This window comes from Mustela nivalis (assembly GCF_964662115.1).
Source record: "Mustela nivalis genome assembly, chromosome: 8".
NCBI classification, from domain to species: Eukaryota; Metazoa; Chordata; class Mammalia; order Carnivora; family Mustelidae; genus Mustela; species Mustela nivalis.
Genome location: NC_139027.1, coordinates 115831620 through 115855176, shown reverse-complemented (window position 1 = coordinate 115855176; position 23557 = coordinate 115831620). Strand labels below are relative to the sequence as shown.

At 45.2% G+C, this 23557-nt stretch overlaps 1 protein-coding gene across 1 annotated transcript; it reads left to right on the top strand.

Moving 5' to 3' along the window:
- Window positions 1-13790: 13790 nt before the first annotated feature.
- OXT (oxytocin/neurophysin I prepropeptide) lies at window positions 13791-14765 on the top strand. Its single transcript, XM_082743836.1, has 3 exons — window positions 13791-14171; window positions 14307-14508; window positions 14649-14765. Exons 1-3 carry the CDS (start codon window positions 14052-14054, stop codon window positions 14702-14704), a joined length of 378 nt encoding a protein of 125 aa, XP_082599962.1. The 5' UTR covers window positions 13791-14051; the 3' UTR covers window positions 14705-14765.
- Window positions 14766-23557: the final 8792 nt, after the last annotated feature.

The following is a 23557-nucleotide window of genomic DNA, read 5'->3' as shown; positions in this document are numbered from 1 at the left end:
TTAAGATTTTATTTTGGGGACACCTGGGTAGCTCAGTTGGTTAAGCAGCTGCCTTTGGCTCAGGTCATGATCCCAGAATCCTGGGATCGAGTCCCACATTGGGCTCCTTACTCAGTGGGGAGCCTGCTTCCCCCTCTCCCTCTGCCTGCTGCTCCCCTGCTTATGCTCTCTCTCTGTCACATAAATAAATAAAATCCAATGTTTTGGGGAATCTCTACAACCAATGTGGGACTCAAATTCACAACCCCGAGTTCCAGAGTCCCATGCTCCACTGACTAAACCAGCCAGGCACCTTTATTTTTTCTTTATTTTATTCCAGTATAGTTAACATACAGTGCTCTATTAGTTTCAGGTGCACTATATAGTCGTTCACTAATTCTATATATTCCTCAGTGCTCCTCATGATAAGTGTCATTTTTATTTCAAGATTTTTATCTATTCCTTTGAGAGAGAGAAAGAGAGAGAGCACGAGCAGAGGGGAGGGTCTATTCTCTAGATCCAGCCATGTTGTTGCAAACGGCAAGATTTCATTCCTTTTTGGGGCTGAGTAATAGTTTATTGTACATATTCACCACATTTTCTTTATCCATTTATCTCTCAGTGGACACTCAGGCTACTTCTGTAATTTGGCTCTTGTAAATAATGTTGCAATAAACATAGGGGTGCATATATTATTTTGACTTAGTGTGTTCATATTCATTGGCTAAATATCCAGTAATAGAATTACTGGATCACAGGATAATTTTATTTTCAATTTTTAATATTACTTTTTAAAGATTTTATTTATTTATTTGACAGAGAGAGACAGAGGAAGAGAGGGAACACAAGCAGGGGGAGTGGGAGAGGGAGAAGCAGGCTTCCCTCTGTGCAGGGAGCCCAATGCGGGGCTTGATCTCAGGACCCTGGTATCATGTCCTGAGCTGAAGGCAGATGCTTAAATACTGAGCCACCCAGGTGCCCCTCTATTTTCAATTTTTTGAGGAACTTCCATACTGTCTTCCAGAGGGGCTGTACCAGTTTGCATTCCCACCAACAGTGCACGCGGGTTCCTTTTTTTCCACATTCTTGCCAATACCTGATGTTTCTTGGAGTTTTGATTTTAGCCATTCTGACAGATGTGAAGTAATAACTCATTGTGGGTTTGATTTGTATTTCTCTGGTGATGAGTGATGTTGAGCATCTTTTCATGTGTCTGTTGGCCATCTGGATGTCTTCTTTGGGAAAATGTCTGTTTATGTCTTCTGCCCATTTTTAAATTGGATTATTTGGGGTTTTTTGGTGTTGAGTTGGTAAGTTCTTTATATATTTTGGGTACTAACCCTTATCAGATGTGTCATTTGCAAATATCTTCTCTCAGTCAGAAAGTTGTCTTTTAGTTTTGTTAATTGTTTCCTTAGCTCTGCAGAAGCTCTTTATTTTGAAGTAGTCTCAACAGTTTATTTTTGCTTTTGTGTCCCTTGCCTTAGGAGACATATCTAGGAAAATGTTGCTACAGCTGATGTCAGAGAGGTTACTGCCTGTGTTTTCTTCTAAAATTTTTATGGTTTTAGGTCGCACATTTAGGTATTTAACCCATTTTGAGTTTATTTTGGTGTATGGTGTAAGAAAGTGGTCTAGTTACATTATTTTTCACATAGCTGTTCAGTTTTTCCACCCATTTGTTGAAGAGACTATCTCTTTCCCATAGCATATTCTTGCCTCCTTTATCAAAAATTAATTGACCATATTATTGTGGGTTTATTTCTGGGCTCTCTATTCTGTTCCATTGATCTACGTATCTGTTTTTAGGCCAGTACTATACTGTATTGATTACTATAGCTTTGTAGTATATCTTTTTTTGTTGTTGTAGTATATCTTGAAATCTGCATTTGTGATACCTTCAGTTTTGTTCTTCTTTTTCATTTTTTAAAAGATTTTATTTATTTATAAACAAATTTATAAATAAATAATAAATATATTTTAATTATATTATTTATATTATTATATATTATATATTATAATATATTTTTAATATTATATTTATATTATATTTATATTTATTATATTTATAAATAAATAAATAAATAAATAAAGAGAGAGCATGAAAGAGAACATGAGAGGGGAGAAAGTCAGAGGGAGAAGCAGACTCCCCACAGAGCTGGGAGCTTGATGCGGGACTCAATCCTGGGACTCTGGGATCATGACCTGAGCCTAAGGCACACACTTAACCAACTGAGCTTCCCAGATGCCCTGTTCTTCTTTTTCAAGATTGCTTTGGCTATTAAAGGTCTTTTGTATTTCTGCCCATGTTTTAGGATTCTTTGTTCTTGTTCTGTGAAAAATGCTACTGATATTTTTATAGGGATTGCACCAAATCTGTAGACTGCTTTGGGGAGTATGGACATTTCAACTATATATTCTTCCAATCCATGAACATGGAATATCCTTTCATTTGTTTGTCATATTCATTTTCTCTTATCAATGTTTTATAGCACACGCCCCTACCACATGGGTCAAGCCCACTGTCATCTCTTGCAGGGACTGTTTCAGAAGCTTCCTCACAAGCCTCCCTGCTTCCACTTTTGCTTGCAGTCTTTTCACAATAGCTAAAGTTGTCCTATAATGTGTAAGTCAAATCACATCACTCCTCTATGCAGAGCCCTCCTGAGTCCCCATTTCACTTGGCTCTATGTGACCCTGTCCCACATTACCATGCTAACCCCAGGACTTTGATCACTCTGCTCCAGCCCCTGTGACCTCTATGCTGCTCTTTGAACATGGACACACATTTCTGGCTAAGGACCTGTGCACGTGCAATTTCCTCTGTGGAGAATACTCCCCTTCTAGGACAGGCAGAATTCTAAAACAACCCCTATGGTTCTTACTCCTAGTGGCCACACCTTTGTGTGATCTCATTTTGCATATGGATAGGACATGTAACTTTATTTTTTTTAAGATATTATTTATTTCAGGGTGCCTGGGTGGCTCAGTTGATGAAGTGGCTGCCTTTGGCTCAGGTCATGATCCCAAGGTCCTGGATGGAGTCCCACATTGGGCTCCCCGCTCACTGAGGAGCCTGCTTCACCCTCTGCCTACTTCTCTCCCTGCTTGTGTTCTCTCTCTCTCTGTCAAATAAAAAATCTTTTTTAAAAAAGATATCATGGGGAGCCTGGGTGGCTCAGTGGGTTAAGCATCTGCCTTCAGCAAGCAGAGAGCCTGCTTCCCCCCTCTCTCTTCACCTGTCTCTCTCCCTACTTGTGATCTCTGTCTATCAAATAAATAAATAAAATATTTTCTAAAAAGATATCATTTATTTGTTTTAGAGAGAAAGAGAGCATGCACGAGAGTGGGGGGAGGTGCAGAGGGAGAGAGAGAATCCCAAGTTGACTCCTAGCTGAGTGTAGAGTCTGACATGGGGCTCAATCCCACAACCCATGAAATCAAAATTCGGATGCTCAACTGACTGAGCCACTCAGGGGCCCCAAGGACATGTAAGTTCCTTCTAACCAATAGAAGACTATGGCAAAAATGATGAGCTATCACTCCCATGGTTATATTACATCATAAGGTAAAGATGAAGGAATTTTACAGATATACTCAAGGCCCCAGTTACCCAAATTAACCAGTTTCACCTTGAGTTAAAAGACTGGTGGATATTCTACTATGTTGTACACCTGAAACGAATATAACATTGTGTGTCAATTCTACTCAAATAAAAATATTTCAAGCAAAAAAAGAAAGAAAAAGAGGAGGAGTCAAGTTGGCAGAGGAATAGCAGACTGAGATGACATCAGATTGCAGGAGTTCAGCTAGATAGTTATCAAACCATTCTCAACACCTACAAACCCAACAGGAGATCAAAGAGAAGAAGACCAGCAACTCAGGAAACAGAAAATCGGCCACTTTCTGAAAGGAGAAGTGACAGGAAGATAGACCGTGGGGGGAGGGGGCTGCTTCCGGCAAGCGGTGGAGGAGCAGAGCACAAAAACTGAACTTTCAGAAGTCTGCTCCACTGAGGGACATCACTCCAGAAGCTAAGCAGGGTGGAGCCTTTGTGGGGACAGTGTGGTCTCATGTCCCGTAGGGTCACAGAAGGATCAGGGGTGTCTGAGTGTAGCAGAGCTCACAGGTATCAGAGTGGAGAAGCTGGGTAGAGATGGAGCCAAGGAGTGAGCTCTCAGTTTGGGGTTACCTTAAACCATGATCTACGACACAGTCACACCACTGCTCTTTGAGCAGAGAACTCACAAGTGCCATATCTGGGGAGACCCCCCTGGAAGAACAGAGCAGCAGGAATCTTCTGGGTTTGGAGATTCCAAACTGTGCTGTGTGCGAGAGAGAAACGCTGGGTTACAAGCTGGGTGAGCTCGGAGCGCAGCCAGAGACCAGGGAGATGGTAGTGACTGACCACTTTTTTCTGAGGGTGTACTGAGGAGCGGGGCCCCAAGCTCTTGGCTTCTCTGGGCTGGAGACTGGGAGGGCGCCATTTTCATTCCTGTCCTCCAGAACTCTACGGAAAGCATTCAGGGAACAAAAGCTTCCAAGAGCGAACCCTGGCGGATTACTTAGCCTGGCCCCCAGCAAGAGCAGCACAGTTCTGCCTTGGGCAAAGACACTTGAGACTCACTACAACAGGCCTCTCCCCTAGAAGATCAGCAAGAACATCCAGCCAAGACCAAGTTCACTAATCAAGGAGAATAGCGGAATTCCAGAGGAGGGGAAAGCAAAGCATGGAATTCATGGGTTTCTCTCCATGATTCTTTAGTCTTGAAAAGTTAATTAAATTTTTAAAAGTTTGTTGGTTTTTTATTCTAATTTTTTTAACTCTTCTTCTTTCCTCTTTTAATGGTTTTTAACTAGTTTATCTTAACGATACCATTCTAAAAAAATCTTTTTAAACCATCATTATTTTTTTTTAAGATTTTATTTATTTATTTGACAGAGAGAGATCACAAGTAGGCAGAGAGGCAGGCAGATAGAGAGAGAGAGAGGAGGAAGCAGGCTCCCTGCTGAGCAGAGAGCCCGATGCGGGACTCGATCCCAGGACCCTGAGATCATGACCCGAGCCGAAGGCAGCGGCTTAACCCACTGAGCCACCCAGGCGCCCTTAAACCATCATTATTATAGTCATGTTTTATCCATAATTCTAGCTAACTTTATTTTTTGTATACATACAGTCTTCTAAAAAATTTTGGGATACAATGTCTTCTAATAGATCAAAATATACCCTAAATCTAGCACAGGGCTCTGTTCTAGTTTCCAGCCCGAGCAAATTCTCTCCACTTTCTTTTCTTTCTTTTTCCAACCAACTCATCATATCAATTCCTTTTTTAGAGTTTTTTTAAATTTTCATCTTTATAGTCATATTCCATCCCTTCATCATGCTTACCCTTAGTGTGTGTGTGTGTGTGTGTGTGTGTATTTTCCTTTCTTTAAAATTTTGGGAGGCAATTTCTTCTAAGAGACCAAAATACACCCAAAATCAAGTGGATGTCTCTGTTCTTTTCACCAGTCTAATATATATATATATGTTTTTATTTTTTTAATTTCTTTTTACCCTCTTTCTTCTCCTCCTAATTTGGGGTCTCTTCTGATTGGGTTAGCATACACTTCTCTGGGGTCTTCACCACCCTTTTAGTATTTTATTCTTTCATTCATATATTCATATCTAGATAAAATGACAAGGTGGAAAAACTCAACACACACACAAAAAGAACAAGAGGCAGTACCGAAGGCTAGGGACCTAATTAATAGGGACATTGGTAATATGTCAGATTTAGAGTTCAGACTGATGATTCTCAAGGTTCTAGCTGGACATGAAAAAGGCATGGAAGATTTTAGAAAAACCCTGCCTGGAGAAATAAAAGCCCTTCCTGGAGAAATAAAAGAACTAAAATCTAACCAAGCTGAAATCAAAAAACTACTAATGAGGTGCAATTCCAGGACAAACAAAAATTAAAAGAATTTGTAAACAACAAACCAGCCCTACAAGAAATCTTGAAAATGGTCCTCTGAGCAAAGAGAGAGCCTTAAAATTAGTAGACCAGAAAGGAACAGAGACAATATACAGTAACAGTCACCTTATAGGCAATACAATGGCACTAAATTAATATCTTTCAATAGTTACCCTGAATGTAAATGGGCTAAATGCCCCAAACAAAAGACAAAAGACACAGGGTATCAGAAGGGATAAAAAAAAAAAAAAAAAAAAACCATCAATATGCTGTCTACAAGAAACTCATTTTATTTTTTTTATTTTTTAAAGATTTTATTTATTTATTTGACAGAGAGGGAGATTACAAGTAGGCAGAGAGAGAAGGGGAAGCAGGCTCCCTGCTGAGCAGAGAGCCCAATGTGGAGCTCTATCTCAGGACCCTGAGATCATGACCTGAGCCAAAGGCAGAGGCTTAACCCACTGAGCCACCCAGGCGCCCCACAAGAAACTCATTTTAGACCCAAAGACACCTCCAGATTTCAAGTGAGGGGGTGGAAAACAATTTACCATGCTAATGAACATCTAAAGAAGGCTGAGATGGCAATCCTTCTGTCAGATAAATTAGATTTTAAGCCAAAGACTATAATAAGAGATGAGAAAGGACACTATATCATACTCAAAGGGTCTGTCCAACAAGAAGATCTAACAATTTTAAATATCTATGCCCCTAACATGGGAGCAGCCAACTATATAAACCAATTAATAACAAAATCAAAGAAACACATCAACAATAATACAACAGTAGTAGGGGACTTTAACACCCCGCTTCACTGAAAGGGATAGATCACCGAAGCAAAAGACCAACAAGGAAATAAAGGTCTTAAATGACACACTGGACCAGATGGACATCACAGATATATTCAGAACATTCCATCCCAAAGCAACAGAATATACATTCTTCTCTAGTGCACATGGAACATTCTCCAGAATAGATCACATTCTGGGTCACAAATCAGGTCTCAGCTGGTACCAAAAGATTGAGATCATTACCTACATATTTTCAGACTACACTGCTCTGAAGCTAGAACTCAATCACAAGAGGAAATTTGGGAAGAACCCAAATACATGGAGGCTAAAGAGCATCCTACTAAAGAATGAATGGGTCAATCAGGAAATTAAAGAATTGAAAAAATTCATGGAAACAATTGATAATGAAAACACAATGGTTCAAAATCTGTGGGACACAACAAAGGCAGTCCTGAGAGGAAAATATGTAACGATACAAGTCTTTCTCAAGAAACAAGAAAGGTTTCAAGTATACAACCTAACCCTACACCTAAAGGAGCTGGAGAAAAAAAACAGCAAAGAAAGCCTAAACCCAGCAGGAGAAGAGAAATAATAACGATCAGAGCAGAAATCAATGAAATAGAAACAAACAAACAAACAAACAAAAACAGTAGAACAAATCAACAAAACTAGGAGCTGGTTCCTTGAAAGAATTAATAAGATTGATAAACCCCTGGCCAGACTTATCAAAAAGAAAAGAGAAAGGACCCAAATTAATAAAATCATGAATGAAAGAGGAGAGATCACAACAAACACCAAAGAAATACAAACAATTATAAGAACATATTATGAGCAACTATACGCCAGCATATCTGACAATCTGGAAGAAATGGATGCATTCCTAGAGATGTATAAACTACCAAAACTGAACCAGGAAGAAATAGAAAACCTGAACAGACCCATAACCAGTAAGGAGATTGAAGCAGTCATTAAAAATCTCCCAACAAACAAGAGCCCAGGGCCAGACTGCTTTCCAGGGGGAATTCTACCAAACATTTAAAGAAGAATTAATACCTATTCTCCTGAAACTGTTCCCAAAAATAGAAATTGAAGGAAAACTTCCAAACTCATTTTATGAGGTCAGCATTACCTTGATCCCAAAACCAGACAAAGACCCCATCAAAAAAGAGAATTACAGGGGTGCCTGGGGTGGCTCAGTGAGTTAAAGCTTCTGTCTTCAGCTCAGGTCATGATCCCAGGGTCCTGGGATTGAGCCCCGCATCAGGCTCTCTGCTTGGCAGGGAGCCTGCTTCCCCTCCTCTCTCTCTGCCTGCCTCTCTGCATGATTTTCTTGAGAAAATCATTCTCAATTGTGAAAAACTGAGAGCTTTTCTGCTAAGGTCAGAAACACGGCAGGGATGCCCATTATCACCACTGTGATCTCTGTCTGTTGAATAAATAAATTAAATCTTTAAAAAATAGAATTACAGACCAATATCCTTGATGAACATGGATGCAAAAATTCTCACCAAAATACTAACAAAAATATCCAACAGTACATTAAAAGGATTATTCACTACGTCCAAGTGGGATTTATTCCAAGGCTACAAGGTTGGTTCAACAGCTGCAAATCAATCAACATGATACAATACATTAATAAAAGAAAGAACAAGAACCATATGATACTCTCAATAGATGCTGAAAAGGATTTTGACAAAGTACAGCATCCTTTCTTGATCAAAATTCTTCAAAGTGTAGGGATAGAGGGTACATACCTCAATATCTTCAAAGCCATCTATGAAAAACCCACAGCGAAAATCATTCTCAATTGAGAAAAACTGAGAGCTTTTCCGCTAAGGTCAGGAACACGGCAGGGATGCCCATTATCACCACTGCTATTCAACATAGTACTAGAAGTCCTATCCTCAGCAATCAGACAACAAAAAGAAATTAAAGGCATCCAAATCAGCAAAGAAGAAGTCAAACTATCCCTCTTTGCAGATGATATGATACTTTATGTGGAAAACCCAAAGACTCCACCCCAAATCTGCTAGAACTTGTACAGGAATTCAGTAAAGTGTCAGGATATAAAATCAATGCACAAAATCTGTTGCATTTCTCTACATCAACAACAAGACAGAAGAAAGAGAAATTAAGGAGTCAATCCCATTTACAATTTCACCCAAAACCATAAGATACCTAGAAATAAATCTAACCAAAGAGGCAAAGAATCTGTACTAAGAAAACTATAAAGTACTCATGAAAGAAATTGAGGAAGACACAAAGAAATGGAAAAATGTTCCGTGCTCATGGATTGGAAGAACAAATACTGTGAAAATGTCTATGCTACCTAAAGCTATCTACACGTTTAATGCGATCCCTATCAAAATACCATCAATTTTTTTAAGAAATGGAACAAATAATCCTAAACTTTATATAAAACCAGGAAAAACCTCGAATAGCCAGTGGAATGTTGAAAAAGAAACCCAAAGTTGGTGGCATCACAATTCCAGACTTCAAGCTCTATTACAAAGCTGTCATCATCAAGACAGCATGGTACTGGCACAAAAAAAGACATATAGATCAATGGAACAGAATAGAGAGCCCAGAAATAGACCCTCAACTCTATGGTCAACTAATCTTTGACAAAGCAGGAAAGAATGTCTAATGGAAAAAAGACAGTCTTTTCAACAAATGGTGTTAGGAAAATTGGATAGCCACATGCAGAAGAATGAAATTGGACCATCTTATACCACACGGAAAAATAACTCCAAATGGATGAAAGACCTCAATGTGAGAAAGGAATCCATCAAAATCCTTGAACAGAACACAGGCAGCAACCTTTTCAACCTCAGCCGCAGCAAATTCTTCCTAGAAACATCGCCAAAGGCAAGGGAAGCAAGGGCAAAAATGAACTATTGGGACTTCATCAAGATCAAAAACTTTTGCACAGCAAAGGGAACAGTCAACAAAACCAAAAGACAACTGACAGAATGGGAGAAGATATTTGCAAACTATATATCAGATAAAGGGCTAGTATCCAAAATCTATAAAGAACTTAACAAACTCAACACCCAGAGAACAAATAATCCAATCAAGAAATGAGCAGAGGACATGAACAGACGTTTCTGCAAAGAATATATCCAGATGACCAACAGACACATGAAAAAGTGCTCCACATCACTTGGCATCAGGGAAATACAAATCAAAACCACCATGAGATACCACCTCACACCAATCAGAATGACTAAAATTAACAAGTCAGGAAACAACAGTTGCTGGCAAGGATGCGGAGAAAGGGGAACCCTCCTACACTGTTGGAAGGAATGCAAGCTGGTGCAGCCACTCTGGAAAACAGCATGGAGGTTCCTCAACAAGTTGAAAATAGAATTACCCTATGACCCAGCAATCGCACTACTGGGCATTTACCCAAAGATACAAATGTAGTGATCCGAAGGGGCATGTGCACCCAAATGTTTATAGCAGCAATGGCCACAACAGCCAAACTATGGAAAGAACCTAGATGTCCATCAACAGATGAATGAATAAAGAAGATGTGATATATATATATATATATATATATATATACATGTATATATATATATATGAATACTATGCGGCCACCAAAAGAAATGAAATCTTGCCATTTGCAATGAAGTGGACGGAACTGAGCGAAATAAGTCAATCAGAGAAAGACAATTATCATATGATCTCCCTGATATGAGGAATTTGAGAAGCAAAGTGGGGGGCTCGGGGGGGAGGGAAAGAAAAAAATGAAACAAGAGGGGATCAGGAGGGAGACAAACCATAAGAGAATCTTAATCTCACAAAACAAACTGAGGGTTGCCAGGAGGAGAGGGGTATAGAGAAGGTGGTTGGGTTATGGACATTGGGGAGGGTATGTGCTATGGTGAGTGCTGTGAAGTGTGTAAGCCTGACGATTCACAGACCTGTACACCTGGAGCAAATAATACATTATATGTTAATTAAAAAAAAAAGAAAGAAAAAGAACAATAACAAAAATGTTGGTCCAGGTGGGCCTGGCATAATCAGGTGACCCTTTAAAAGAGGCTTCCATCTACTCAGATACTTGAAGCCCCAAAGTGTCTCTCTCCCTCTGGCCTTGAAGAAGCCAGCCATGAGTTCTACTGCTGCAAGGGATTGAATTCTGCCAACAATCTCCCAGGCTACTGGATGGAATTCAGTCTGGCTGACATCTGTACCTGACCGCTATTGAGACTGTGAGTAGAGGACCCATCTAAGCTGTGGCCAGACCCACAGAAACTGTGGAGTAGTAAGTGGGTGCTGTTTTAAGCTGCCAAACTTGTGGTGATTTGTTATGTAGCAGCAGAAAGCAAGTCTGCCTTTCAGATATCCATCTTGTCTCTTTCCTAGGTCCTTCAAGCATCGGCTGTCCCCTTTACCAGAGGCCTGCACTGAGCACCCTTAGAAAAAAATTACAACATGTCTCTGCTTTTCTCCATTGCCCTACCTCCTAACCTACTGAGCTAGGTTTACTGTTTGATGCCTCCCCACACTCTACTAGAATATAAGCTGTTGTGAGCAGGGTCTTGTGTCTGTCTGGTTCACTGACATCTCAAGCATCTGTCCCCGGACCCTGTGCATCTTAAGATAAGCAATTCTCGAACAGCTGTCAGAGCGCCAGCCCTGCAGGGTCCATTATGCTAAGGAAATTTTATGTGCATGTATTAACTTGGGTGAGGTCAGGGTGTCCCAAGGATAGGAAGGAGGCCTTTCTGGGGCTGCCTCTAGGGTCAAGGCCTTGGCCTTCTAGTCCAGCAATGCCAATGAGCTGATTTGGGTGAGAAATAAGACGACTCTCTGATGGGTAATCAGGTCAGCCTGAGCAGCCCCTCCGTGCTAGGCAGCTCACATGAGTGGCTCAGGGTCAGCCATGCCCTGTGACCTGTCCAGCCCCAGCAGCCGCAGCATCCTCCTGGAGGAGGGTCGACAAGAGGGCTACAGTGGCTGGGGCCATGCCAGTCTCCTCTTCCCCAAGGGCAACATCTAGGGCCTGGCTGCACTGAGTCTGTTCCTTCTGACACTGGCCTCCTTTCTTCTGTGCTATTGCAAGGTGGGCTCCCCCCACCCCTGGGGAGCCCTTGGAGATGGGGTTTAACCTGCAGGAGTTATTACCAAGGGCCCTGAGGACTCACAGCTGTGGAAGGGAAGGGGTGGATACAGAATTGGGGAGAGGGAAAACTTCCATGGGGGCCTCAATTGGCCTCTGCGGAGCTCAGAGCTGAAACAGTCCTTCACAGTTGCCCACTGTGGGGCCAGATTGGTATTGGAGGTCAGCCACCTGGGAAGGGTGTGATCTTGGGCCAGGCTACTCTCTGCCACTGAGGAAGACCCTGGCTGGTTGCCAGCCAAAGTCTTCCTGCTGGGGGTAAGTCCCCTCTCCTTTTTTTTTTTTTTTTTAAGGATTTATTTATTTATTTAAGTAATCTCTACATCCAATGTGAGGCTCAAACTCATGACCCTGAGATCATGACCTGAGGAGAAACCAAGAGTGGAACTGAGCCACCGGCAGGTCCCTTCTTGAAGGACGATGGGTGCTGAGCTTCTCCCTCTTCATGACATTGACTAACATCCCCTCCACGGAGGCACTCTTTCTTTTATTTGTAATTATTTTCATTTTAAGATACATTAAAGATGCGGGGTGCCTGGGTGGCTCAGTTGGTTAAGGTTTGCATTCTGCTTAGGTCAGGATCTCAGGGTCCTGGATGGAGTATCAAAGTTTCAGGCTCTGCTTCTCCCTCTGCCTGCCACTCCCCCTGCTTATGCAAGCTCGCTCTCTCTCTCTCTCTCTCTCTCTCTCTCTGAAAGGAAAAAAATAAAATCTTTTTTAACAAATTACAAAAGAGGGGCACCTGCGTGGCTCAGTGGGTTAAGCCTCTGCCTTCAACTCAGGTCATCTCAGGGTCCTAGATAAAGCCCCACATCGGGCTCTCTGCTCAGCGGGGACCCTGCTTCCCCCTCTCTCTCTGCCTGCCTCTCTGCCTACTTGTGATCTCTCTGTCAAATAAATAAAATCTTTTTAAAAATTACAAAAGAGGGGTGCCTGGGTGGCTCAGTGGGTTAAGCCTCTGCCTTCGGCTCAGGTCATGATCTCAGGGTCCTGGAATCGAGCCCCAAGTCGAGCTTGCTGCTCAGCAGGGAGCCTGCTTCCCCCTCACTCTCTGCCTGCCTCTCTGCCTCCTTGTGATCTCTGTCTGTCAAATAAATAAATAAAATCTTTTTTAAAAAATTACAAAAGAAACTAAGTGTGTTTATATTCAGGAATCAAAATGTTAAAACAAATTTGTGATATATTTAAATATGCTTCTTTACTTAAAACCTTACATACAAGGGCACCTGGGTGGCTCAGATGGTTAAGTTTCTGCCTTGGGTACAGATCATGATCCCAGGCGCTTGGGATCAAGTCCGGCATTGGGCTCACTGCTCAGGCGGGGAGCCTGCTTCTCCCTCTCCCACTCCCCCTGCTTGTGTTCCCTGTCTCGCTGTCTCTCTCTGTGTGTCAAATAAATAAAGTCTTAAATAAAACATTAGCTAAGATCTGGTGGCAGAGCTGGGAATTAACTATCATTAACTGCCATAATGTCAAAGGGATGAGTCTAACAACATTTAGAGACACTTGCCATAGCTGTGATGTGATGGGAGAATAGCTGTCATTTGATGTGTGACAAAGCCACAAGGGTTGCAAATTCCACGGTGGCTAGTTGACCACCCCATATTTGAAGCAAAAGGTTACATTTCAGTTACAGGTTAAAGAAAATAAAGATCTTTCCCTATTCCAGTTCCAGGTGCAGGGGTGTGGGTGTGGGTGTGAGGGTGGAAGGTGGGTCCCAGGAAATTGGGCTTCGAGCCGAGGAAGCTCCCTAACAAAAGAGACAAGACTGCTGCGCAACCAGCCAAGGAGAGATGGGGAGTCCTGCCCACCCTCCTCTGGCCTGGAGGGGTCCAAGTGTCTGCTCTGTAATCCTTCCCCCACCATACTGGGAAGCCAGCTACATAGTTCTGGTTGGGCCGCAGACCCTCATGCTCCCTGCCCCACTCCAGGTGGCCCAGGCCACCCGCCCCCGCACGGCCTTGTCTTCTACCTCCCCTGCCCCCAGTCCATCAGCCGCTGTGGTGACGGTGACCTGGCCAGGCCCCTGCAAATAAGGGGGCGCGCCGGGCGCCCAGGGTCTGACCCGCAGCGACCAGCTGTGACCAGCCATGCGGCGGCCCTCTTAGCCAGCGCTCCGCCCGCGCGGCCAGGGCCATTAAAAGGCGGGTCCCGCAGGCACCGCCGCAGCAGCCGCCCCCGACCCAGCGCACCCGCACCATGGCTGGCCCGGGCCTCGCCTGCTGCCTGCTGGGCCTCCTCGCCCTGACCTCCGCCTGCTACATCCAGAACTGCCCCCTGGGCGGCAAGAGGGCTGCGCTGGACCTCGATGTGCGCCAGGTGAGCCCGGGCCGCTTCTCGCCGCCCCTGCCCGCCCCGGGGTCGGGGGACTTTAGGGGACCTGCGTCCCCTTCCCGCGACCGCGGCCCCCGACCTCGCTCAGCCCTCGCTCATCTGCCCCTGCCCTCCCGCCAGTGTCTCCCTTGCGGCCCTGGGGGCAAAGGGCGCTGCTTCGGGCCCAGCATCTGCTGCGGCGACGAGCTGGGCTGCTTCGTGGGCACCAACGAGGCGCTGCGCTGCCAGGAGGAGAACTACCTGCCGTCGCCCTGCCAGTCGGGCCACCAGCCGTGCGGGAGCGGGGGCCGCTGCGCCGCCGCCGGCATCTGCTGCAGCCCGGGTGAGCGCGGGCCGGGGCCGGGGAGCGGAGACCCGGGAGGGGCCGGCACCGGGGACCGGGGACCTGGAGGGGGCCGGGGACCGAGGACCCGGGGAAGGGAGCCAGCGGGACGGGCCCTGACTCGGCGCCTCTCCTTCCAGACGGCTGCCGCGCCGACCCCGCCTGCGACCCCGAGGCCGCCTTCTCCCAGCGCTGAGCCGGATGGCCCCGACGGTGGTGCAACACCACGAGAAATCATGAAATAAAATAAAGCAGTTTTCCCCCTCTAACTCGACTGGCGTCTTGGTGTCGGAATGGGAGGGAGGGCACTGGGGGAGCCCCGAAGGTCGCGCCTGGCGGAAGCCGGCGTCTCTGGCTCTGGGCGTCTGAGCGCGCTGTTCCAGCCCCGCAATCCCGCAGCGGGGGGTGAGGGAGGGGGGACAGCAGGACCGGCTTCGAGGGAGAGGGTAATAGACCCCAGCTTCCCGCTCCAAACAGACTGGGAATCTACAGCAGGTGGATTAAGAGGAACTTTCAAAGAACCGAAAGGATAGGGCGGGTTGGGCCGGACAAGGAACAAGAGGAAAAGGAAGGAGCCCCAGGGACGGGTGAATGACTTCCCTGCGTTTGGAGTGAGACTTGAGCCCCACCTGAGGGCTGGGTTTGGGGCTCCGGAGGCTGGGTTTCCAAGGAGAGGGACTCCAGGCCACAGGAGGCCGCCGGGACTCAGAGGTGCCAGGCCGCGGTGCACCCAGCTGTGGCCAGCTCCTTCCTCTGCAGTGGAGGAACTGGGCAGGACTCGGGACCCTGCAGGACAGGAGTTCCGGAGAGCCCACCGCCACAGAAATGACCACAAAGCATGCTGCCCTTCACTTACCCATGCCACTGGGCAAGCAATTTCAGAAGGTGCAGACCACACTCCCAGGCCTAGTAAAACAGGAACAGATCACTCTCGTGTGAGAAAAAAGATCATTTCTATGGCTTTCTCTCACATTGGAGGCCGCAGAGCACTGCCCCATGGCAGTATGTGGACAGAGAAAAAATGTGCTGAAGAGGACTGTAAGATTTTCTTTAAATAAATTACCAAAACAGGGGAAACTAAGCTATGGTGCTAAGAAGTCTTGAATAGGGTGGTAATTGAAGGGGGTCCAAGAGCAGCTCAGGGGTGCAGTCATATCCTGCTTCCTGGCCGACCAGCTGGTGAAACAGGAGTGTTCATTTGTGGAAAATATAACCCAGCATGCTCGTGATTTGACTTTTTATATGTATATAATATGCAAATGAAAAATTTTGGAAAAGGAAAAAAATATCATACTGCTGAAATGTATGGAGAGAATAGAGATGAGGCTTTTGGAGTTTGTTTTTTTTTTAAGTGCTTATCATTTCGTTCTTCTAAAGTAATCCATATATCCAATGTGGAGCTCAAACCCGAAATCAAGTCTCATGCTCCAAGGACTGAGCCAGCCAAGAGTCCCTGAGATGAGACTTTTGAAAACCCCTGTGGCCTATAGCAATCTGGACTACAGTTTTTTCTTTTTTTTTCCTTTGCTTTCTTTTTTTTTTTTTTTTTTTGCTTTGAATTTATTGATTTGTTCTTAGATTTCACATATTAGTGAAACCACATGTAGTTTGTCTTTTTCTGTCTGACTTATTTCATTTAGCTTAACACCCTCTGTGTTGGTCCATCTGTGTTGTCACAAATGGCAAACTCTCACCCACCCTTTTTCATGGCTGAGTAATATTTCACCATATAGACCAAGGTTCCTTTTTTTTTTTTTTTTTTTAAGATTTTTATTTAGGGGTGCCTTGGTGGCTCAGTCTGTTAAGTGTCTGCCTTTGGCTCAGGTCATGATCCCAGGATCCTGGGATCAAGGCCCACATTGGGCTCCTTGCTCAGTGGGAAGCCTGCTTCTCCCTCTGCCTGCTGTTCCCCCTGCTTGTCCTTACTCTCTCTCTCTGACAAATAAATAATATCTTTTTAAAAATAATAAAAAAGTGGGGCGCCTGGGTGGCTCAGTGGGTTAAAGCCTCTATCTTTGGCTCAGGTCATGATCTTAGGTTCCTGGGATTGAGCCCCGCATCGGGCTCTCTGCTCAGCAGGGAGCATGCTTCCTCCTCTCTCTCTCTGCCTGCCTCTCTGCCTACTTGTGATCTCTGTCTGTCAAATAAATAAAAAAAATCTTTTTAAAGAAATAAGATAATAAAAAGATAAAAAATAAATATTTTTATTTATTCATTTGAATTGAAAGACCCTAGAGGACCCGCACCCAAGGACGCACTCACAGACCACTGGATGCAATAAGCAAGAGGATTTTATTCGGGCATGCTCGGACTCCCAGGGACACTTGACCATGAAATCCGCGAGGGATGGGTCAGTGTCTGAGAGCCCCGATCTGTTTCGGGAGTCCCTTAATATAGAATTTTACAGTCCGTTACATCAGAGCCCTCACTTTTCTAGCCAGTAATTTCAAAGCATTACAGTAAGGCCTACACATAGGTAGCCAATCCTTTAAAACCAACCATACATTCTGGCCAGTCACCGTTTAGGTAGTGTACAGTAGAGGGTACGTGTTGAATTGCACGTTTCTAACCTTTATCTGTATACGTGCTGAACCGCACGTCTCCAGCTAGCGTACGTGCTGAACCGTACGTCTCCGGCCTTGGTACGGGAGGCAACCCTTATCAATTTTACTTAGTAGTAGGGGAAATTCTTAACAGGGGAAGGGTATAACTTTATTTGATGACACAGCGAACGAGGGTTTAAGCAATTTTTCATTTCTTAGCAAAGCATTAGAAGCATTATTATACAGAAGCCAGAAACAGCTGGGTTAAACACAGATTTTTGCTATTCGTTATCCTGTTATGCTGCTTGCTGACTCCCTTATCTATGGTCAGCCGGCCACAGTTTATTAGTTAGCATGAGCTGGTTATAAAAAGAATGTTAAAACTTATAGGCTATACTATAGTTCTGACCTGGGGTCCTTCAGAATGTATACTACAGAGTGACAGATCTGTGCTTTGCCAAGCTGGAATGTCCCCCTTCTGCCTTAGCAGGAACTCTGGGATCTCCCCCGCCACCTCTTTCTCTCCCCTGAGTACCTTGGGGTGCCAGCCCAGCTGTCCCCACCCTAGGAGAGAATTCGGGTCCCCTCACCCACTCAGGCACCCACTTCACTGTCCCACTCTTTCCCTAGAATCCAAAGGTGAACAGTGTTTTCGGGCCACAAAACACAGGGTCAGGTTGACATGTATTTTCCTGGGTATGTCCCCGAGGTGGCATCAAGCTGGGCCTGGTGGCCAGAAGGGTACAGAAGCAAGCTTGTTACCATTCTTCCTTCTTCTTGTTTTCTCAGTCCCACAGCCTTTGGTCCTTGTTGAATGACTCCTTCAAACCTCCCAAGTGCTTGGGGGCTTGTCCAGGGCAGTGGTTCCCAGCTCCCACTTTGTGTAGCTTTGTTCTTTGTCCTTTTACTACTTGGAAATGAAATTCCTAGAGAATATGCCCACCTACGTATGATTTCCAAAAACAAGTAATTAGTCTTAGCAGTAAGATAGATAAAAGGAAAGTAAAAAGTAATATTACTTTAATATGTGACTAAACAGACAAGCCTATGCTAGGTGACACGCACACAACATAGCAGAGCAAATATAATAACGAGAGATTGGAACCCATTCCCTACAACAAGTTCAGGCAAACAAAAAGTTGAGAAAAAGGGCAACGAGGATCAATACTCTCTTTTGTGGGGCGCCTGGCTGGCTCAGTCAATGGAGCATGAGAATCTTGACCTTGGGGTCATGTGTTTAGTTCAAGTTGCATGTTCGGAGTAGGGCTTCTTTTAAAAAAAATTCTTAGGGACGCCTGAGTGGCTCAGTTGGTTGGGCAGCTGCCTTCGGCTCAGGTCATGATCCCAGCGTTCTGGGATCGAGTCCCACATCGGGCTCCTTGCTCGGCAGGGAGCCTGCTTCTCCCTCTGCCTCTGCCTGCCATTCTGTCTGCCTGTGCTTGCTCTCTCCCCTTCTCTCTCTCTGATAAATAAATAAAATCTTTAAAAAAAAAATTCTTAGGGGTGCCTGGGTGACTCAGTCGGTTAGGCATCTGCCTTCCACTCGAATTATGATCCCAAGGTGCTGGGACTGATTCCTCCTTGGGGTGAGCCTGTTTCTCCCTCTCCTCCCTGTTCCGACTCTTTTCTCTACATCTGTCTCTCTCTCAAATAAATAAATACAATGTTTAAAAAAATTTTTTTAATTCTCTTTTGGGACTCCTGGGTGGCTCAGTCAGCTAAGCAGTTAAGTGCCTGCTTCGGTTCAGGTCATGATCCCAGGGTCCTGGGATTGAGGCTCGCTTCCAGCTTCCTGCTCAGCCAGGAGCCTGCTTCTCCCTCTCCCTCTGCCACTTCCCTGCTTGTGTTCCCTCTCTCCCTATCTCTCTGTTCCAAAAAAAAAAAAAAAAAAAGTGTGTTAATTTTAAAATAAATAAATAAATAAAACGAAAAATTCTTTTTGGTGCCACAAGAAATAGACAGACTCAGATATCCATGAATTGCAAAGAGTGCACTCATGGAACACTTGGGGAAATTTGAATAGTCCCTGAATACTTGATGGTACAAATATATTGTTGAGTTTCAGTTTGCAGCTTGTGTATGTGACAACAGTCTGTGGTCATGGGTTTTGTTGTTGTTTTTTTTTAAATTAATTATTGTATTATTTTTTTTTAAGATTTCATTTATTTATTTGACAGAGAGAGATCACAAGCAGGCAGAGAGACAGGCAGACAGAGAGAGAGCAGGAAGCAGGCTCCCGGCTGAGCAGAGAGCCCGATGCGGGGCTCGATCCCAGGACCCTGAGTTCATGACCTGAGCAGAAGGCAGCGGCCTAACCCACTGAGCCACCCAGGCACCCCCTAATTATTGTATTATTAAAATTATCACATATAAAATTTTAATATAGTATTATAACATTAAAATTAATTTATGTGGTGCCTGGGTGGCTCAGTGGGTTAAGCCGCTGTCTTCGGCTCAGGTCATGGTCTCAGGGTCCTGGGATCAAGCCCCCAATCAGGCTCTCTATGGTTGAGAGTCTGTTTCTCAGGTGCCTGGGTGGCTCAGTGGGTTAAAGCCTCTGCTTTCAGCTCAGGTCATGATCCCAGGGTCTTGGGATCCAGCCCCGCATCGGGCTCTCTGCTCCGCAGGGACTCTGCTTCCTCCTCTCTCTCTGCCTGCCTCTCTGCCTACTTGTGATCTCTATTCGTCAAATAAATAAGTAAAATCTTTGGGGGGGGGGGGGGAGTCTGTTTTTTGGTTTGTCTCCTTGTTTCCTTTGTTTGTTTTGTTTCTTAAATTCCACAAATGAGTGAAATCATACAGTATTTGTCTTTCTCTGATTTATTTCGCTTAGCATTATACTCTCTAGCTCCATCCACGTTGTTGCAAATGGCAAGATTTCATTCTTTTTTTATGGCTGAATAATATTGCTCTGTGTATACATACCACATCTTCTTTATCCATTCATCAGTAGGTGGACATTTGGGCTGCTTCCAAAATTTGGCTATTGTAAATAATGCTGCTATGTGTGGTCACGTTTTTAAGAAGAAATCTTTTTGAGGGGCGCCTGGGTGGCTCACTTGTTAAGCAGCTGCCTTCAGCTCAGGTCGTGATCCCTGGGGGTCCTGGGAAGGCCCGAATTGGGCTTCTTGCTCAGCGGAAAGCCTGCTTCTCCCTCTCCCTCTGCCTGCTGCTCCCCCTGCTGTATTCTCTCTCTCTCTCCGTTAAATAAGTGAATAAAAAAATCTTTAAGAAGAAGAAGAAATCTTTTGAGATCCACACTGGAATGTTCACAGATGAAATGGTTATGCCTTGGGCGCCTGGGTGGCTCAGTGGGTTGGGCCGCTGCCTTCCGCTCAGGTCATGATCTCAGGGTCCTGGGATCGAGTCCCGCGTCAGCCTCTCTGCTCGGTAGGGAGCCTGCTTCCCTCTCTCTCTCTCTCTCTGCCTGCCTCTCCATCTACTTGTGATTTCTCTCTGTCAAATAAATAAATAAATAAATCTTTAAAAAAAAAAAAAAAGAAATGGTTATGCCAGGTGGGATTGTCATCAAGATAATTCGGGGGTGGGAGAGTGAGAGGCAAGGATGGGGTAGAGCTGAAACAGGCAACCACATGGTTGATTATTGTTGAAGGTAATTGTCCTGAAGCGGGTGGACCTGAGGGACTTTTGCCTGTTGGGTCTACTTTTTCATACATTTTAAATTTCTCATATAGCAAAAGCTACCAAACAAAAAGACTGTGGTAAAGGTAAATGTTTTGATATGAAAAGATGCCGGAAATTTACTTTGTTAAATATGTTGTAAATTAGGACATATGGATTATACAAATAATACTAATTTCTAAAACAACAGCTGTGTGAAGCTTTAGGACAGAAGTGTTTCAGTCTGAAAGCAATGGTTGTTGTTTGGTTTGTTTTTTGAGTGTAAACTCTAAGCCCAACAGGGGCTTGAACTCGAGACCTGGAGTTAAAGAGTCACGTGTTCCACTGACTGAGCCGGCCAGGCAGTCCCAGTCTGAAAACTATCATTATCAACTTCATCATTGAACATGTATCACGACGGTTGATTTTCCATCACACCGTATTTCGAGGACCTGCAGTACAATTTGGAAGGGCAGCAATTTCAGTTTTCTTAAAAAAAAAAAAATAACAAAATACAAAAGTTGAGTTGTTTTCTTAGTATGGAGTTTTGAGAGATCTTTAGGCATTCTGGACATCAATCCTTGATACACTTTGTGAGTTGTAAATCTTTCCTTCCAGTCTGTGGTTTGCTTCTTCATTCTTTCAACGAGCAGAAGTTCTTAATTTTGGTGAATTCCAAACCTATCTTCTTTCTTTCTTTCTTTAAGATTTTACTTATTTATTTATTTGAGAGAGAGACAGCAAGAGAGGGAACACAAACAGAGGGAGTGGGAGAGAGAGGAGCAGGCAGAAGCTCTCTGAGTAGGGAGCCCGATAGGGGGCTCCATCCCAGGACCCTGAGATCACGACCTGAGCTGAAGGCAGAGATACTTAAAGACTGAGCCACCCAGGCGCCTCAAATTTCTTCTATTACGGATTCTCCTTTTGATGTCAGAACTAAGAAACCTTTGCATTGGTCAAGGTCATTAATGATTTCTCTCATAGTTTCTTCAAGATGCTTTAGAGTTTCAGGTTTTCCTTTAGGTATATGATCTATTTTTATTTAAACCAGCTGCCTCTGTCTACCTCCTGTCTGAGGCAGGCCCCTGGCCAGGGCGGCCTCCGCCATTAAAAGATGGCGCCTGGCCAGTTGCCAGGTTAGGATTGCCTCGTGAGACTAAGCGGAACACCCAAAGAGGAAGTAAACAGCATTGGTTGCTAGCGAAGTTGTTCGTTTCGGTGCACAGCCTGATTCGCTCCCTCCTGTACCCTGCTCGCTGATTGGTCATGTAAGCGTATATAAGTGTGTAGACTTGCGGAAATAAAGAGAGAGAAGATGCATCCGAACCAGGGTTCTTGTTGTCCTTGCGGGGCGAGGGCGATACCTCCCTGTGTCCTGAAGGGTTACTAAGTTCCTATGAGATCTGGCCTGTCCCCGTCCTACAAGACCTGGGGACTGGCTCTGATGGGCCACACCAGGGCAGAGGTGGGAGTCTATGGCAGGGATAGAAGCCCACAGGGCTCCTGCCCTCTGTTTATACTTAATCCCTCTGAGCACTGAGCCAGGTCAGGAGTGATGGCAAACGGAAGAGCTCTAAAACCAGGTAAGAGCCTGACTTCCGCTGAGCACCAGGAAGCTGGTGAGGCTGAGTCACGACACTCTGCCCTAAAGCAGGGTGTGGATCAGGGCTCAGAGGGTCTTCTCTCTGCCTGCCCTCCCTCCTGGCCTCTAAGTCAGTGGAGGATTCCAGAGGAGAAGAAGCCATTTTTTTTTTGCCCCAAGGCCTGGAGCAAGAAATCCCAAGGACAGGATGTAGAGAACAGATGGAACAGAGCAAGAGGAAGGGAGGGTGTCATGGGACAAGGAAGGAAACAAAAGAGGGCCAAGGAGCTGGGGACCGGGGAAGAGAGGTGGGTGAGGCACAAAGGGGATAAAGGAATAGAGGGGACAAAGAAGGACAGAGGGACACAGAATAGCATTGGCCGAATGCCAGTGGATATTTGTCCTGAAGCTGCACGTACATGTGGGAGGTCCAACAGCGTGTATGTGTGTGTGTGTGTGTCCCTGCCCACGGTGAGTCTGTTTGTATATGTGTTTCTCTGGGTATGTCTGTGGTTCTGACTGTGTATTCAGGGTCTCTACCCATAGCTGAGGTCAAGTACCCCAAGGCATGCCCCTATTGGTTGTTCACTGGTCTGTGTTTGGGTTAGTGTGTGTGGTTTGTGTGGCTGTGTGGATGGGGTGGGGGGGGTCATGTAGCGAGGGTTTCACTGGGCTCCGTCTTCACTCTGGCTGAAGGGGGAGATTTGGCGAGTGCTTAACTTCTTCCTGGAGGGATAGTACTTGGCCCTCTGTCTGCTGGGTCTGGGGTGATTTGCTGCTTCCCGCCTTCAGACACTCTCTCTCTCTCTCTCTCTCTCACACACACACACACACACACACAAACAACGTACAGCCCTGGATGAAATAGTAGACTGGAAATCTGGGGAGTTGGGTGGGACCATGAAGCCGTGCCTCAGTGTCCGGAATGTAAAGGGGCATAGGAAGCCCTGGTCACCCGTCGGTCCCCTCCGAGCTTTCTCACTCTTCCCTCGGAAGCTCTCAACGTCTCTCTCTCCATCCTTTCTCTGTCTTCTCTTGCTGTCTTGTTCAACGTCTTCCCCTCTCCTCACCTTTCCTTCCACCCCTCTGCTGGGGGGTCCACCCAGCCCCTGCAGGGTCGCTCTTGGCCCCAGCCCTGCCCGCCCCCGCTCCCCAGGTCGCCCTATCCCTAATTGCCCCTAGCACTTAGCCAAGCCAAGATCGCTTCCCCGAGGCTGGGGCGGCGGAGGAAGAAGGACCGGCGCCCCACCGTCTCCTCTGCGCCCCCTCCCCACCCCCGAACACTGAGACAGACACTCGCGGG

Coding starts and splice junctions, on each gene's coding strand:
- OXT (XM_082743836.1), top strand. CDS start 14,052: ATGGCTGGCCCGGGCCTCGCCTGCTGCCTGCTGGGCCTCCTCGCCCTG. Junction 14,172..14,306: donor TGGACCTCGATGTGCGCCAG/GTGAGCCCGGGC, acceptor CCCTCCCGCCAG/TGTCTCCCTTGCGGCCCTGG. Junction 14,509..14,648: donor CGGCATCTGCTGCAGCCCGG/GTGAGCGCGGGC, acceptor CTCTCCTTCCAG/ACGGCTGCCGCGCCGACCCC.